This window comes from Natator depressus, chromosome 11 (assembly GCF_965152275.1).
Source record: "Natator depressus isolate rNatDep1 chromosome 11, rNatDep2.hap1, whole genome shotgun sequence".
Taxonomy (NCBI): domain Eukaryota; kingdom Metazoa; phylum Chordata; order Testudines; family Cheloniidae; genus Natator; species Natator depressus.
Window position 1 is genome coordinate 78,768,735 of NC_134244.1, and position 18,926 is coordinate 78,787,660.

The 18,926-nt window shown below is 45.8% G+C and overlaps 2 protein-coding genes across 4 annotated transcripts in view; one reads left to right on the top strand and one right to left on the bottom strand.

The window, feature by feature from the left end:
* The window catches only part of LOC141996267 (UDP-glucuronosyltransferase 1A9-like), a 99,689-nt gene extending 93,698 nt beyond the window's left edge, over positions 1-5,991 (bottom strand). The window contains exon 1 of the mRNA XM_074968238.1: positions 5,116-5,991. Coding sequence (XP_074824339.1) covers positions 5,116-5,976 — 861 coding nt within the window. The 5' untranslated portion in view covers positions 5,977-5,991. The remainder of the gene's footprint in view (positions 1-5,115) is intronic.
* An 8,830-nt stretch (positions 5,992-14,821) lies between these two features.
* The window catches only part of USP40 (ubiquitin specific peptidase 40), a 70,817-nt gene continuing 66,712 nt past the window's right edge, over positions 14,822-18,926 (top strand). For all 3 annotated transcript variants that reach the window (XM_074968242.1, XM_074968243.1, XM_074968244.1), the window contains exon 1: positions 14,822-15,085. The gene's annotated coding sequence lies outside the window, so the exon portion shown is untranslated. The remainder of the gene's footprint in view (positions 15,086-18,926) is intronic.

Here is an 18,926-nt window from a genome sequence, read left to right on the forward strand (position 1 = left end):
GGTTCTGTCATTCTGTTACTTCACTTCAGCAGGTGGGTATTGTAGTTGTAAGAATGCTTGATAGAGATCTTGTAGGTGTTTGTCTCTGTCTGAGAGGTTGGAGCAAATGTGGTTGTATCGTAGAGCTTGGCTGTAGACAATGGATGGTGCGGTGTGGTCTGGATGAAAGCTGGAGGCATGTAGGTAAGTATAGCGGTCAGTAGGTTTCCAGTATAGGGTGGTGTTTATGTGACCATCGCTTATTAGCACTGTAGTGCCCAGGAAGTGGATCTCTTGTTTGGACTGGTCCAGGCTGAGGTTGATGGTGGGATGGAAATTGTTGAAATCATGGTGGAACTTCTCAAGGGCTTCTTTTCCATGGGTCCAGATGATGAAGATGTCATCAATGTAGGGCAAGTAGAGTAGGGACATTAGGGGACGAGAGCTGAGGAAGCGTTGTTCTAAGTCAGCCATAAAAATGTTGGCAAACTGTGGGGCCATGCGGGTACCCATAGCAGTGCCGCTGATTTGAAGGTATACATTGTCCCCAAATGTGAAATAGTTATCGGTGAGGACAAAATCACAAAGTTCAGCCACCAGGTTAGCCGTGACATTATTGGGGATACTGTTCCTGATGGCTTGTAGTCCATCTTTGTGTGGAATGTTGGTGTAGAAGGTTTCTACATCCATAGTGGCCAGGATGGTGTTTTCAGGAAGATCACCGGTGGACTGCAGTTTACTCAGGAAGTCAGCGGTGTCTTGAAGATAGCTAAGAGTGCTGGTAGCATAGGGCCTGAGGAGGGAGTCTACATAGCCAGACAATCCTGCTGTCAAGGTGCCAATGCCTGGGATGATGGGGCATCCAGGATTTCCAGGTTTATGGATCTTGAGTAGCAGATAGAATACCCCTGCTCAGGGTTCTAGGGGTGTGTCTGTGCGGATTTGCGCTTGTGCTTTTTCAGGGAGTTTCTTGAGCAGATGGTGTAGTTTCTTTTGGTAAATTTTGGAAAGTTAGAGTGGAAATAGGAAATAAAGTAATAGGGGGAAAAACTGAAGAAGAAGGGAAAAAATCATGGACATTTATTTTATTGCACTCGGTGGGGAAGTGGGAGGAGGAGGAAACAAACATTTCAAATATTTTTTGGTTTCCAAAATTAAAACAAAAATTTCAAATTCAAAATTTCCCATTGAAAAATTGAATAGTTTAGTCAAATAACATTTTCCTATAGGAAAAAACTGGGTTTGATAAAACCCCATTTTTGTGTGGGAAAAAAAACCTCACCAGCTTTACCTACAAGTAAAGACACAATGCAAAGGTGAAGGTAGTGCTCTCTTTTCAGCAATGGGGCCAAACTGAGCCAAATTTTGCCATATCTGGATGAATCTGTTTCACAGCTTTCATAACTCCGTGTTGAGTGAGGTTCATCTGTTTCCAAACTTTTAGTAGTTCAATAGGAACATTGAAAGGTGGATAAGGAATTGGTTAAAGGGGAGACTACAACGGGTCCTACTGAAAGGTGAACTGTCAGGCTGGAGGGAGGTTTCCAGTGGAGTTCCTCAAGGATCGGTTTTGGGACCAATCTTATTTAATCTTTTTATTACTGACCTCGGCACAAAAAGTGGGAGTGTGCTAATAAAGTTTGCGGATGATACAAAGCTGGGAGGTATTGCCAATTTAGAGAAGGACAGGGATATCCTACAGGAGGATCTGGATGACCTTGTAAACTGGAGTAATAGTAATAGGATGAAATTTAATAGTGATAAGTGTAAGGTCATGCATTTAGGGATTAATAACAAGAATTTTGGTTATAAGCTGGGGACGCATCAATTAGAAGTAACGGAGGAGGAGAAGGACCTTGGAGTATTGGTTGATCATAGGATGACTATGAGCCGCCAATGGGATGTGGCCGTGAAAAAAGCTAATGCGGTCTTGGGATGCATCAGGAGAGGTATTTCCAGTAGGGATAAGGAGGTTTTAGTACCCTTATACAAGGCACTGGTGAGACCTCACCTGGAATACTGTGTGCAGTTCTGGTCTCCCATGTTTAAGAAGGATGAATTCAAACTGGAACAGGTACAGAGAAGGGCTACTAGAATGATCCGAGGAATGGAAAACTTGTCTTATGAAAGGAGACTCAAGGACCTTGGCTTGTTTAGCCTAACAAAAAGAAGGTTGAGGGGAGATATGATTGCTCTCTATAAATATATCAGAGGGATAAATACCGGAGAGGGAGAGGAATTATTTAAGCTCAGTACCAATGTGGACACAAGAACAAATGGATATAAATTGGCCACCAGGAAATTTAGACTAGAAATTAGACGAAGGTTTCTAACCATCAGAGGAGTGAAGTTTTGGAACAGCCTTCCAAGGGAAGCAGTGGGGGCAAATGATCTATCTGGCTTTAAGATTAAACTCGATAAGTTTATGGAGGAGATGGTATGATGGGATAACATGGTTTTGGTAATTAAATATTCATGGTAAATAGACCCAATGGCCTGTGATAGGATATTAAATGGGGTGGGATCTGAGTTACCCAGGAAAGAATTTTCTGTAGTATCTGGCTGATGAATCTTGCCCATATGCTTAGGGTTTAGCTGATCTCCATATTTGGGGTCGGGAAGGAATTTTCCTCCAGGGCAGATTGGAAGAGGCCCTGGAGGTTTTTCGCCTTCCTCTGTAGCATGGGGCATGGGTCACTTGCTGGAGGATTCTCTGCTCCTTGAAGTCTTTAAACCACGATTTGAGGACTTCAATAGCACAGACATAGGTGAGAGGTTTTTTGCAGGAGTGGTGGGTGAAATTCTGTGGCCTGCGTTGTGCAGGAGGTCAGACTAGATGATCATAATGGTCCCTTCTGACCTAAATATCTATGAATCTATGAACTTCCACCAGAGTTTATCTTTAATCACCAGGTAAGTTAATGAATGTGAGATGACCCGTGCAAAGTCCATGTAGATGCAGAATATTGGTCATCCCGTCCCCTAAACTCAAATGTCCTAGACAAAAATGCACTTAGAACTTTGAACTATGGTAAACTAGCTGAAAGCAGAACCTGTGAAACCTTTCCTTTTGGTTTTATAATATTACTTTTGGAAACCAGGCAAGAAAGAAAGAACATACTGTATGGTTTCAGAGTAACAGCCATGTTAGTCTGTATTTGCAAAAAGAAAAGGAGTACTTGTCTCTAAGGTGCCACAAGTACTCCTTTTCTTTTTGCGAATATACTGTATGTAAATTAATGAATAATAATCCTCAGCTGGAAGGAGGAATTGGACCAGTGTGGACCTGTTATTAATTTCCCAGGTTCACTCAACAGCTCAATAATTGCATTTTGAGTTTCTTCTTTCTCAAGTTGCCAAAACACGAGCTTTCCTGTTTTATTGCCTAGTCCTTTGTTCTTGCTTTAAGACATTTTAATGTTTTTTTCTGCCTTTTCAAGCGACATCGACTATATTTGTGTCTACTATTATTTAAAGTAATGATCATTTTTCTCTCCAGCATATATATATAAATTGGTGAAGAGAACACAATAAACTGATGAAGTTTACAATCTGTTTCTCCTCCTTTTTATATATGATTTTTATGTGACTATCTTATAATGTGACTGCTTAGAATTGATTTAAGTGGCTCCCAGTAAACTTGTAGTGACCCTACAACATTACCTTTTGTCTTGTCACACTTTAATTTTCCCTTTTATTATATGTGCACTTTGACTGTATTAATCTCTGTGGGTCTTATTCATAAAAATAAATAAATTCAAATAAAATTTTGAAAGGCATTTAAAAAAAAGCTGAAGGCTTTCTAAGGTCAGGACAGGGGTCATTCAATAAAAAAGAATTATATCCATTCTAAATATGCAAACCCCAAGTTCAAAAATCCCCATACTCTGCCCTAAGAAGGTGAAATCCCAGAATAAGATGCATCTCTTATGAGTCTGATTCAAAGGCCATTAAAGTCAATGGAAAGAGTCTCAATGACTTCAGTGGGCTTTTGCATCAAGTCCTAAATGACTAAATATTGCATGTGAAACAAGAAAAGGGTTAGAAAAGTTTAAAGAAACACATTGGCCCCAAAGAGATTCTAATGCAAGGTAACAAATCAGATCACTATTATAAAGTATTTCATGTATGCAGTGTTCTTGTAGCTGTGTTGGTCCCAGAATATTAGAGACACAAGGTAGGTGAAGTGATATATTTTATTGGCCCAACTTCTGTTGGTGAGAGAGACAAGCTTCTGAGAGCTCTTCTTCAGGTCCCAGACCTCAAGAGCTCTGTGTAAGCTTGATAGCTTGTCTCTCTCACGAACAGAAATTGGGCCAATTAAAAATATTATCTCCCCAACACTGTCTCTAAAGTATTTCAGTAACTTTACCAGACACTAAAGGGCATCTGGCAATGCAATAAATTTGCTGCTGCTTTGTGTCAGAGAACAGATGTTCAACTCCACCTACTGTTCTACAAGTTACATAGTAGTGTGTAAAAATTATTCAAGGTTTTAAAAAATACCTCAGAACAAACATCAGACAAATTGTCTGACAAAGGATAAAAATGTATTCTTAACTGAACTTTGCTCATCTGTACATCTCTAAAAATGTACTCTTCCAGGCTAATTATCTTCCAACTCAAATTGACATTTGGCTCTCATCGTGATCTACAAAGTAACCTGGATATTCTATGATGGGAAACATATGATGCATGCATGTGACCAAAACACTTTTATAGTGTTTGAGAACAGAATAAAAACCAGAAGAGATTCTAAGATTTTTTAAAAAAAACTTGTTAAATTGAAGAATTTTAAGCCTGAAATGATACAAATGAAGCCAGAACTATATTTCAGGACTGTATCGAGGACTATAGTTCCATTTTAGAGCTTGCAGAAAGACAGTGTCCTTTTTTCTCCTTGATATGCTTGGAGAAATCTTAGCAATTTAAACGGAAGTTATGTGCCCATGCCAAGAGAAGTATGAATTCCATATCAATCTGTGGAAAGATTCTGCCAAAAAGTAGTTAAATAATTCCCCCAAAGCAGTCAGTGCCACTAAATGGTCATATACTATTTACTCACATTTCATTCATGTCATGTAAAAGCACTGCATTTGTCAATGTTTGATGTGAAGAGAAAAAAGAACACCATACCTCATGCAGAGCTTTTCTTGCACCGCAGTTTATGCCTCCAATAAAGACCATGTTGGGCATCACTGGTCTGGGATACTCAAACACAAAGTCATATCTCATCAGCCAAATGGATGTAGAACTCAGAAGGTCCAACAGTGTCACATCTCTTTGCAGAACCTCAGAGGCGAAGCTTAGACCTTGTGCATAGAAACTATTGCAATATAAGAATTCTACAGAGTCAACTAAAACATTTTTCAATCGTTGGGAAAATGTCATGTAGTCTGAGTTCATTGTAAAAATTCTTGGGACATAAGAAAGAGGATCTGGACATTGATTCGCTTTGTAATGTAAATTGCATGGTAATGCTCGCATGAAGAACACACATGGGAGTGAAAAATAATTAGCAACTAGTGCTCCACAAAGAGAAATGGGATCTGTGAGGAGAGCATCAAAGTCACTTTGTTTCAGATATTGCATCAGTTCCTTGTGGTTAAATAAACTCTTACAATTACTAAATATCAGACTGAAAATTGCTACTGAAGAGTTATGTATTGATAGAACATTAAATGGAAATGGTTGTCCCTTTAGGTGAGCATCAACATATGTCTGTAAGTTTACATCCATATCTTCCTTTGTATAAGATACTGGATATGTTTTCATGGTATAGTTCCCTGTTATTCTCAGCTGCCAATTTACTTGAGGTACAACAACCACCACTTCATGTCCTCTCTGACTGAGGTTTTCCACTACCTGACGCATGCTGAGCCAGTGGCTTCCATCCATGGGCACAACCACCAGCTTCCCACCTTCTGAAAAGCCAGCAATCATCAGGAGAAGCATCCATGCAGCAAACTGATAGCGAAGGAGAAGGGCAGTCAACATCTTTCTGTTGGAACTCAAAACCCAAATAAACCTTCCTTCAAGAGAAAACAAATTTCAGGAGCAAACACAAAGATTTATAACTGTTGGCTTCTGCTGCATTCTCCATGTGATCTAGTGAATGATTATTAGATCTAGTTTGTTTCCAGATAATGATGGTCAGAGGAATTTTTAAAGCTGTTAGAGGGAGGGCCAAAATGATCTTATGAATGATCACAGAAGTTCACCCTTGAAAAGATTTCTCGTATTTGCATCAATGTGCCCAGGGTGGTGTTTACAGATAGATACTGAGATCAGTGGAATTCAGCCAGGGAGGAATTTGGCCCCTAGTGTTTAAGGCAGTGGTTCTCAGACATTTTACAATAAACACCCACTTTCAGTAACGCAAACCATTTCAGGACCCACCTTCAAGTGTGCTAAAGACACTATTCATACATGGCCAGTACTAATGAAATGTACAATTATAATAGATTTTGCTTTGAATCATTTCAAGAGATGAATTAACATGTTGCTAGCTTATGCAGTTCTGGAAAGACTGATCCAAACTGAAATTAGAGTGACCTGAGAATCACCACCGCAGGGGGACAGGGTCTGGAGGTAGGCATTTCAAGGGCAGGGATGGGGTACCAACTACCAAGTGAAGCTCCCAGCCCGTTCCCCTTGAAACCACATTTCCATAGCCTGTATAAGCAAAGCCCTCAGAACAGCCAATAGCTGCTGCCGTCTCCTCATGAGCAGCTCTATGCTGGGCTGGGCACCATAGGGAGATGGGAGCAAAGGAGGAGAGAGTCTCTCTACCCTCAGTACTGCTAGCACCATTGCAACCTGCTGGATCTCATGAGGAATCACTGCAGCCATGATGGATGCATGAGGGAGATGGTTGTCATAGCTGCAGCAAGCTGACAGAAAATCTAATGGAAAATCCCAGGCAGCCATTTGCATTTTTAAGATTGTAAATAAGATGAGACTTTCAGGCCCCACTTAGACACTCTGCAGGACCTGAACTTAATGCCTGCTGGGTGAAAATTAAGTTCTGGTAGACTGTCAGTCAGCATAGTTCACGCAGCCAGAAACCCAGATAATTTCCCCAAGGCAATAAGAAGAGGTTCTATAAATACATTGTGAACAAGAGAAAGACAAAGGAAAGCTTAGATCTTCTACTTAGCAGGGAAGGAGAGATAATAACTGATGACATCAAGAAGGTCGAGTTATTTAATGCCTATTTTGCTTCAATCTTCACAAAAAGGTTAATTGTGACCAGATGCTTAACATAATTAATATTAACAAGGGGGAACAAACACAAGCCAGAATAAGGAGAGAACTGGTTAAAAATATCTAGATAAGTCAAATGTATTTATGTTAGCAGGGCCTGATAAAATTCACCCTTGAGTCATTTAGGGACTAGCTGAAGCTATCCCAGAACTATTAGGATTATCTGCAGGAACTCATGGGGGACAGTTGAGATTCTGCAGGACTGGAGAAGGGCAGACATGGTACCTATCTTTAAAACAGGGAACAAAGAGGACCTGGGAAATTACAGACCAGTCAGCCTTACTTTGATACCTAGAAAGATACTGGAAGAAATTATTAAACAATCAGTTTGTAAGCACCTGAAGGATAATAGGGTGATACGTAATAGCCAACATGGAATTGTCAAGAACAAATCATGCAAAACAAACTAATTTCCTTCTTTGACAGGATTACTGGCCTAGTGGATGGGGGGAAGCTGTAGATGTAATATATCTTGACTTTAGTGAGGCTTTTGACACAGCCCCTATGACAGTCTCATAAGGAAACAAACGTGATCTAAATTAAATTACTACAAGGTAAGTGCAGAACTAGTTGAAAAAACATACTCAAAGAGTAATTATCAATGGTTTGCTGTCAAACTTGGACAGTGTATCTAACAGTGTCCTGTAAGGGTCTGTTCTGGGTTTGGTATTATTCAATATTTTCTTTAATGACTTGAATAATGGAGTAAAGAGTATGCTTATAAAATTTGCAGATGACACCAAGCTGGGAGAGGTTGCAACAATTTTGGGGAACAGGATTAGAATTCAAAACACCTTGACAAATTGGAGAATTGGCCTTTAATCAACAAAATGAAATTTAATAAAGTCAAATGCAAAGTACTACACTTCGGAAGGCTAAATCAAACGCACACATACAAAATGGAAAATAAGTGGTTAGTCAGTAATACTGCTGAAAAAGATCTAGGGGTCATAGTGGATTTCAAACTAAATATGAACCAACAATGTGATACAGTTGTGAAAAAGACTAATATTCTAGGGCAGGGGTGGGCAAACTACGGCCTGTGGGCCAGATCTAGCCCACCAGCCATTTTAAGCCGGCCCCCAAGCTCCCGCTGGGGAGCGGGGTCTGGGGCTTGCCCCTCTCCGGCACTCCAGCCGGGGAGCAGGGTCGGGGGCTGCTCCACGCGGCTCCCGGAAGCAGTGGCATGGCCTCCCTTCAGCTCCTACGCACTCCAATGGCCCCCTCCAGCGCTCCAACGAGAACTGCAGTGGACGGGGCAGCATGCAGAGTCGCCTGGTCATGCCTCTGCACAGGAGCTGGAAAAGGAACATGCCGCTGCTTCCGGGAGCAGCTTGAGGTAAGCGCCACCCAGAGCCTGCACCCCTGAGCCTCTCTCCATGCTCCAACCTCCTGCCCTGATCCTCCTCCCACCCCCCAAACTCCTTGATCACAGCCCAGAGCACCCTCCAGCACCCCAAACTCCTCATCCCCAACCCCACCCCAGAGCCTGCACCCGGAGCCCTCACCCCTTTTCCCCCCTCCCGAACTCCAGCCCAGAGCCCCCTTCTGCAGCCTGAACTCCTCATTTTGGGCCCCACCCCAGAGCCCGCACCCCCAACCAGAACCCTCACTCCCTCTCGCACCTCAGCCCCAATTTTGTGAGCATTCATGGCCTGTCATACTATTTGTATTCCCAGATGTGGCCCTCCGGCCAAAAGGTTTATCCACCCCTGTTCTAGGGTATATTAACACAGCTGTTGTATGTAAGACATGAGAGGTAATTGTCCCAATGTACTTGGCGCTGGCGAGGTCTCTGCTGGAGAATTGTGTCTAGTTTTGGGCACCACACTTTAAGAAAGATGTGGACAAACTGGAGAAAGTCCAGAGGTGAACAGGAAAAATTATGAAAAATTAAAAAAGCAGATAAATGTGAAAGGTTAAGAAAATTTGGTATTTTAGTCCTGAGAAAGGAAGACTGAGGGAGGACCGGATAACAATCTTCAAATATGGTAAGGGCTGTTATAAAGAGGATGGTGATCAATTATTCTCCATGCCCATTAATGGTAGGACAAGAAGTAATGGATTTAATCTGCAGGTAGATTTAGGTTAAATATTAGAAAAAGCTTTGTATCTATACAGATAATTAAACTCTGAAATAGGCTTCCAAGGGAGGTTGTGGAATCCCTGTCATTGGAGGTTTTTAAGAACACACTGGACAAACACCTGTCAGGGATGGTCTAGGTTGTGCCTCTGCATGGGAGAATGGATTAGATGATTTCTCGGGGTTCTTTCCAGCCCTACATTTCTATGAACTTTTGGGCAGTCCGGTCAGAAAATGGAATTTGTTTCTGTGGAAAATTTACACTTTTCTATGAAAAAAAATCTAAAACTCAAGTATTTTGGCCCAGAACAGAAGTATTCCAATTAGGCACTGAGTACTCAGACTCTCTAGTCAGACTACATCTCCCATAATGCATCAGGGTTCCCTCTTGGAGAGGAGAAGCGAGTGCATCGTGAGAGATGTAGTCTGGCTGAAGAGCCCTACCCATAGAGGAAAATGGGGACATGACGAAACTCAACTACAACTCCCATTAGGCACAATGGCTGCAAAGCCAACTTGTCATATTTTGCATTTTGGATGAAATATTTCTCTTTCTGAGCACTTGGTTTTCTGACAAAATCAAAATTTTCCATGGAAAGTAGACACCACAAATCTCATTTAGCCAAATGCCAATTTTTCCATCAACAAAAAAGTTTGAATAGAAAATTTTCACCTATTCTTATGCATGGGGTTGCTTTCTTCCCTTATTACCCTGCCAAACTGTGTTTGTGATGGTATATTCACGGAAGATCTTGCCAGCTATCCTATAGCACCCAAGTTACTGGAAACATGGCTGGGAATTGCAGATGCTGCCATATGGCCCCATGCACACTGGGACATCCTCATTCCCTATGGTGACCACAGTTCCAATGTATTGGATTAGTCCTGCTTTAGTGATATTTCCTGTCATCCTTCTTAGTTCTAGGTGTAACCCTTCTGCCAGGTGGAGCCAGCAGCGACAATGGCCGGGTTCAGTGTCTAAGGGTTCCTTTTCAAGAATACAACACAGAACTGGCTCAGGCCCCCACCCCCCAGTGACCTGGGACAATTACACACCACCCCCTGGGCACCTCTAAGAGGCAATACTTCCCCTCGCGCAACCTCTGAGTGTAATAAAAAGAGGGAAGTAACACAGCATTAATTTGGGAAAACACCGCAACTAGGGTTCATAAACATAAACCATGAGCAAAAGACCCACCCCCAAGTAAGTTGGGCAGTGTCCTTTTCCCCTAAGGTTCTTAAATCCAGCAACCCAAAAGTCCCTTTTGCATGCCCATCCCTTCTCAGTACCCCACTCACAGTTGCTGTCCTTGGCCAGCGCAGCCCCAGAGTTCAGAGGTTCATCAGCACAGTTCACCTCCCACTCTGTGTGGAAGAGGGGGATAAGGAGGCACCTTATATGCTCCGCTGCTTGGGCACTCGCTCATCACCCCAATGGCTGATTGCCACGCCCTGCCTCTCCGCAAGGCTCTGCTCTGGCCCTCTCCACCAGTTGCCCTGCTAGCCCCCCCCCTTAACATAGCTCTCAGTGATTTCAGCTGTTAAGGGTAGGAGCCTTACTACTAGGGCCCATAAGGCAGTTTCTTGCAATAGAGACACTATCTCAAAGTAAGTCTAACATTTTAACCTAGGTATCAGTGATTTCAGCTCTAGACCCATAAAATAAAATTCCCCATTAAGTCTAAACTAGCTCTTTTATTATACTATAAACAGATAACACTTCAAAGAAAACCTACACCACCAGATACTGCTGCTCATCCCCACCTTCTCTTAACTCACTGTGCTCTGGAACCCATGTCCCCTGCCGAGCGAGTGCCATTCAGTTGAGGGTGAGTTCCTTCATCAGGGTATGCCAGGTACAGTTCTGCTACCCTTGGTTCACACAACAAGGATAACAACCCTTTACTACTCCTGCCCCAATAACAAGGAGACTGGGGATCCAACATCAGCCACAAGTGATCATTTGGGGAAGGAATCCCATCATGCTAAGCACCTAGGCAGGGTGGGTGTGTCTATGCAAACAAGATCAGCTCCTGAAGTGTTTTCCACAGCTCACCACTAGATGTCAGAGGAGAGCTCATTCAGACTGCTTACATCTGGAAGTTTCACTTGAACCCTGCGATGTCTAGTCATCTCTTCCCCTTGGGCAGTGCTGAGTAGAGGAGTCCAGAGACAACAGTTCCTGCAACAGAGGTGGAACAGCTTTGGGACCTGGCAGATTTTCAGCAGGCAAAGGAATAGAGTGGCTACTTTAAGGGTAGGGTAGGACATGCAGGGGCCAAGGGGTGGGTGGAGAAGCTGGGAGACCAGGGGCCCACTGTGCTAGCAGGAGAGGTACAAATAGGTAGGGGCAGCATGGTTGATAGGAAGAGTAAGCATGATTTTAAGGGAAGGAGAATTGTTTCACTGTGAGGTATTGTTTAAAGCAGGGGTGGCCAACCTGTGGCTCCGGAGTCAAATGCGGCTCTTCATAAATTAATATGTGGCTCCTTGTATAGGCATCGACTCCGGGCCTGGAGCTACAGGCGTCAACTTTCCAGTGTGCTGGGGGATGCTCACTGCTCAACCCCTGGCTCTGCCACAGGCATTGCCCCCACTCCACCCCTTCCCAGCCCCTCCCCTGAACTTGCAGTGCCCTCGCTCCTCCCCCTCCCATCCCAGAGCCTCCTGCATGTCGCGAAACAGCTGATTGGGAGGTGCGGGAAGGGAGGGCGAGGTGCTGATTGGCAGGGCTGCCGGTGGGTGGGAGGCGCTGGGAGCGGGGTGGGGGAGCTGCTGATGTATTACTGTGGCTCTTTGGCAATGTACACCATTAAATTCTGGCTCCTTCTCAAGCTCAGGTTGGCCATCCCCGGTTTAAGGGGATGGAGTCTAATAATGGGAGCAGCATTGCTTGAGGGGAGGTGTTTTCATGTTGGGAGGAGAGTGGGTTTGGCAGCAGACAATCTTTTTTGCCTCAGCTGATCATCGTAAAAAATAACACAGGCTCACCAAACTTCTTATCTAGTTATAGCTCATTGATATCTCATGTATTGGCTGCAGTTGAAGATTTTTTAAAAAGGTTAATAGTAATTTTTGCTGTTATCCTTCGTAATTGAAATTTGTCCTTCAGTGGAGGTTGACAAATAATTTTTTTTCTACAGAGACTTCCATATGCCTGTCTTGTCCTATTGTTCCCAATCAAATGGGGCTGAAAGTGTCCTTAACTAAACCCTCTTTGAGAATGGGCACTGCCTCCCGTTGCTCCTAAGAGGAGGCTTGCTTTTTTAAATTATCTGCCGTTAAATGGTGCAGTGCTCCATTAATGATCTCCAATTTATTTCACTTCCTCAATAGTAAATTAGTCTCTGGGAAGGATGAGGTAATTTTAGATAGGTTTTCCCTAATCCCTTTAGCAATGAGAGTGTCTTGCATATCACAGTCCTGTAATAGGGCCTTCTGCTGGCTCAGTTGCAGCGAGCCTGGGTAAGGGAGACTGATCCAATGCAATATAATTTTAAAGAGGCCACTGGACCATTTTCAAGGCACAGGCTCAGAGTTTCTGCCACAGACGCTTGAAGGCTTGCAGGAATAACATCCCCATCCACACTCAAAAAGGTATGAAAGTGACAGAGGGAGAGCCCCATTTTGGTTCAACAAAAGTATTTTCCATGCACTGTGGATTGTTTTGGAATAGCCCTTGCTAGTAAATCGAAGATTCTACACTGCAAACTCCTTCCGCATTATAACCTCTTTGGAGCAGGGACCACCTTTATTCCTGCATTTTGTACAGCACAGAGCACACACATTGTCAGCAATTGAATATTGCCAACCCCATGCACTGAAAAATTACAAGACAGGCATCCCAAAATCATGAGATTGGATTAAAAAACATGATTTAAAAATAAATAAACATTGGGTCTTTTTATTTGCCTTCTGGTATATTTACTTCTCGCTTTCAAGTTCTGCCTCCAACCTCCAGTGCTAGAAAACTCTCCCAGTGGCTTTTTTGGGATTGTGGGGGGATGGGGAGATGAGATTCTACTGCAACCTCCTGACTTCAGGAGCTGAGTCATTAAGAAAATCACTAAATATCACAAGACTCACGATAACACTGCAGGACTTGGCAACACTTGTGTTTGATACATACTAGTTTCAACAACTGGGAGAGGCAGACCCAGAGCCTGTGAGAATTTGTTTAGGGAATGTTTGGTAAGGGCTTTGTGTGTGGTGTGTGCAGATAGCATGTGCCTGCCCTCCACTATGATGAGAAGAACAGGAGTACTTGTGGCACCTTAGAGACTAACAAATGTATTTGAGCATAAGCTTTCGTGAGCTACAGCCCACTTCATCGGATGCATGCAGTGGAAAATATAGTAGGATGATATTATATACACAGAGAACATGAAACGATGGGTGTTACCACGCACACTATAATGAGAGTGACCAGTTAAGGTGAAGGAGTACTTGTGGCACCTTAGAGACTAACCAATTTATTTGAGCATAAGCTTTCGTGAGCTACAGCTCACTTCATCGGATGCATACTGTGGAAAATACAGAAGATGTTTTTATACACACAGACCATGAAAAAATGGGTGTTTATCAGTACAAAAGGTTTTCTCTCCCCCCACCCCACTCTCCTGCTGGTAATAGCTTATCTAAAGTGATCACTCTCCTTACAATGTGTATGATAATCAAGATGGGCCATTTCCAGCACAAATCCAGGTTTTCTCCCCCTGTGGGGAGTGGGGTGGGGGGAGAGAAAACCTTTTGTAGTGATAAACACCCATTTTTTCACGGTCTGTGTGTATAAAAACATCTTCTGTATTTTCCACAGTATGCATCCGATGAAGTGAGCTGTAGCTCACGAAAGCTCATGCTCAAATAAATTGGTTAGTCTCTAAGGTGCCACAAGTACTCCTTTTCTTTTTGCGAGTACAGACTAACACGGCTGTTACTATGAAACCAGTTAAGGTGAGCTATTACCAGCAGGAGAGAAAAAAACCCTTTTGTAGGGATAATCAAGATGGGCCATTTCCAGCAGTTGACAAGAATGTGTGAGGAACAGTGTGTGTGTGTGTGTGTGTGTGTGTGTGGGGGGGATTAAACATTGTCAACCAAGTGTTCCTTGATGAACCACTTAATTTGAACAAAAAGAAAAGGAGTACAAGTCAGCTGTAGGTCACGAAAGCTTATGCTCAAATAAATTTGTTAGTCTCTAAGGTACCACAAGTGCTCCTGTTCTTTTTGCGGATACAGACGAACACGGCTGCAACTCTGAAACCTGCGATGAGAAGGGATGGGTGGCATTTTATGAGTCTTTATACCACATTTTCTGAAATTTTCTCCCCATTAGATTAAGTCTCACAGAGAAGCCACCTTTTGCCAGAGAGACTACATCTCCCAGCAGGTATTGCGGTAACTACTCCCAGGCAACTATACCTCCCAGCGGGCTTTGCGGCAACCACTCCGAGTCAACTACACCCCCCAGAGGGCCTTGCGTCCGCCGCTTCCGGTCATATGCCTCTACAGAGGGTGCTGCGGGACCACTCGCCGGTTTCCCTAGCGGAGGCCGCTGACTCCAGCTGGCGCGTGGCCTGTGGGACTTGTAGTTCGGGCTGCGGGAGGCGGCGGTGCGGGTGCCGAGGGAAAGACTCCAACTCCCATCGCGCCCCGCGGGAGCCGGCTGACAACGGAGCCAAAGCAACCATGGCGGCGGCGAGCAGGCCGCGGTGCTGGTGTCGGCGCAAGCGTGGCTCCGCGTCCCGGCTGTGAGCGGTGAGCGGGCCGGGGACTGCCCTTCGGACCTCCCTGCCGTGTGGGGACCTCCCACGCTCGGGCGGGGAAGCCGCAGCTCAGGGTGGGGGAGGGGCTGAGACGCATCCCCGTCACGTCGCGGCGGGGGGCGGCTGTGGGGCGCTGAGGCGCCGGGACCCCGCCGGGCCGCTCCGCTGGCTCCTCCGCGGCGCGGGGACGAGACCCCTCAGCGGGGCGTTTGCGTCCTACCGTCGCGGCGCGGGGACTGGGGCGGGGCTGGGGAGGGTTTTGCGGGGAAAGGTGGATGTCCCCGCGCGCGCCCGCCGTGGAGAGGCGCGGCAGGGAGCGAAGCGCTGCGCGAGACCTCCCTGGCCTCAGCGCCTGAGGGCGGTTGGCTTTGCCGCGTGCGGGGCGGTTGGTGTTCTAAGGGGCGCCCGGCGAGGATCTCCTCCGCCTCCCCGGCCATTCGCCCACTGTGGTCGGGCCTCCCTCCCCCTGCCGCCGTGAAGGAACGCCTCGCCGCGGGGGGAAGTGCTTGTTCAAACCCGTGGTTGTAACAAAACCAGAAATGGGATTCTGCCACGCCTCATTCCTCTGGCGTGGCGCTGGCGAAGCCCACCCTTTCAAGCGCCACTCCGCTCCTGCGGCCAAGTAACGACCTTGGTGTTGGTTGATCCTGTTTGTTGTTTGGTTACAAGCAGCGATGAGCTGCCCAAATCTTAACAACTGGTTCCCTATGAAAAGTTCTGTTGTAAGGGATGTGCCTCAGTATGTATTTTTTGTGCCAACAGGGTTTCCATACGTCCGTATTTTCCCGGGAGGAATTTTTAAAATTAAAAAATTCCTCCCGGACGGTGATTTAAGAACCAAAAAGCCTGACCTGTCCGGGAAAATACGTGTGTGTGTTAACCCTGCCTAAAGTTCTTTTTTAAAAAGATGGGCCTGAACTAGAAATGGGCTCTGTTTCACATATGTGGGTCCCCGCCACTCCCTGGGGGTGTGCTAGGTGACCAGATGTCCCAATTTTATAAGTAAAAAGAAAAAAGAAAAGGAGTACTTGTGGCACCTTAGAGACTAACCAGTTTATTTGAGCATGAGCTTTCGTGAGCTACAGCTCACTTCATCGGATGCATAGCATATTGTGGAAACTGCAGAGGACATTATATACACACAGAGACCATGAAACAAAACTTCCTCCCACCCCACTGTCCTGCTCGTAACAGCTTATCTAAAGTGATCATCAAGGGAGGGCCATTTCCAGCACAAATCCAGGTTTTCTCACCCTTCCCCCCGCCCCCCCCCACAGACACACATACAAACTTTGTCCTTACCCATAACTATTTTACATTTGGGGACAATGTATACCTTCAGATCAGCGGCACTGCTATGGGTACCCGCATGGCCCCACAGTATGCCAACATTTTTATGGCTGATTTAGAACAACGCTTCCTCAGCTCTCGTCCCCTAACGCCCCTACTTTACTTGCGCTATATTGATGACATCTTCATCATCTGGACCCATGGAAAAGAAGCCCTTGAGGAATTCCACCATGATTTCAACAATTTCCATCCCACCATCAACCTCAGCCTGGTCCAGTCCACACAAGAGATCCACTTCCTGGACACTACAGTGCTAATAAACGATGGTCACATCAACACCACCCTATACCGGAAACCTACTGACCGCTATTCCTACCTACATGCCTCCAGCTTTCACCCTGACCACACCACACGATCCATCGTCTACAGCCAAGCTCTGCGATACAACCGCATTTGCTCCAACCCCTCAGACAGAGACAAACACCTACAAGATCTCTATCAAGCATTCTTACAACTACAATACCCACCTGCGGAAGTGAAGAAACAGATTGATAGAGCCAGAAGAGTTCCCAGAAGTCACCTACTACAGGACAGGCCTAACAAAGAAAATAACAGAACGCCACTAGCCGTCACCTTCAGCCCCCAACTAAAACCCCTCCAACGCATTATTAAGGATCTACAACCTATCCTGAAGGATGACTCAACACTCTCACAAATCTTGGGTGAAAGGCCAGTCCTTGCCTACAGACAGCCCCCCAACCTGAAGCGAATACTCACCAACAACCACATACCACACAACAGAACCACTAACCCAGGAACCTATCCTTGCAACAAAGCCCGTTGCCAACTGTGCCCACATATCTATTCAGGGAACACCATCACAGGGCCTAACAACATCAGCCACACTATCAGAGGCTCGTTCACCTGCACATCCACCAATGTGATATATGCCATCATGTGCCAGCAATGCCCCTCTGTCATGTACATTGGTCAAACTGGACAGTCTCTACGTAAAAGAATAAATGGACACAAATCAGATGTCAAGAATTAGAACATTCAAAAACCAGTCGGAGAACACTTCAATCTCTCTGGTCACGCAATCACAGACATGAGGGTCGCTATCTTAAAGCAAAAAAACTTCAAATCCAGACTCCAGGGAGAAACTGCTGAATTGGAATTCATTTGCAAATTGGATACTATTAATTTGGGCTTGAATAGAGACTGGGAGTGGCTAAGTCATTATGCAAGGTAGCCTAACCCCCCCCACCCCCCAAGACGTTCTAGTTAAACTTGGATTATTGCTGTGCACATTGTAAGATGAGCTATTGCCAGCAGGAGAGTGAGTTTGTGTGTGTGGTTTTTGGAGGGGGGTGTGTGTGTGTGTGTGGGGGGGTGGCGGTGGTGAGAGAACCTGGATTAGTGCTGGAAATGACCCACCTTGATTATCATGCGCATTATAAAGAGAGGTTTCAAAGAGGGATAGGCTATTACCAGCAGGAGAGTGAGTTTGTATGTGTGTCTGTGGGGGGGGGCGGGGGGAAGGGTGAGAAAACCTGGATTTGTGCTGGAAATGGCCCTCCCTTGATGATCACTTTAGATAAGCTGTTACGAGCAGGACAGTGGGGTGGGAGGAAGTTTTGTTTCATGGTCTCTGTGTGTATATAATGTCTTCTGCAGTTTCCACAATATGCTATGCATCCGATGAAGTGAGCTGTAGCTCACGAAAGCTCATGCTCAAATAAACTGGTTAGTCTCTAAGGTGCCACAAGTACTCCTTTTCTTTTTTCTTTTTACGAATACAGACTAACACGGCTGTTACTCTGAAACCAATTTTATAAGGACAGTCCCGATTTTGGGGTCTTTTTCTTATATAGGCTCCTATTACTCCCCACCCCCTGTCCTGATTTTTCACACTTGTTGTCTGGTCACCCTAGGGTGTGCACATGTGTGGGTCCCAGCTGCTCCCTGTCTTCCCCCCCCCCATTGAAGCAGGTGTGCAGGGTAACTGCCTTGGGAACTGCAGGGCACCAGTGGACGTGGGGCAGGGCTGTCTGCGGGCAGGGCAGGGGGTATGGAGCTGGCTGGAGACAGGAGGGTGCGGGGTTGGCTGGAGGCAAGGGGGCGTGGGGCTGGCTGGAGAGAGCGCAGGGGCTGACTGGAGGTAGCGGCTGGCTGCAGGCAGGGCAGGGGGATGCAGGGTTGGCTGGAGACGGGCTGGCTGAGGGCAGGGCAGGGGGTGCAGCAGGGGCTGGTGCAAGCAGGGCAGGGGGTGTGGCAGGGGCTGCTGCGGGCAGGGGGTGCGGGGGTGGCTGGAGACGGGCTGGCTGTGGGCAGGGCAGGGGGTGCAGCACGGGCTGGTGTGGGCAGGGGGTGGCTGGAGATGGGCTGGTGCGGCAAGGCAGGAGGTGGCTGGAGACAGGGGCTGGCTGCAGGCAGGGCAGGGGGTGCGGCAGGGGCTGGCTGCAGGCAGGGGGTGCAGGAGTGGCTGGAGACAGGGGCTGGCTGCGGGCAGGGTGGTGGGTACTCACGGGGAGAGCAGCAGG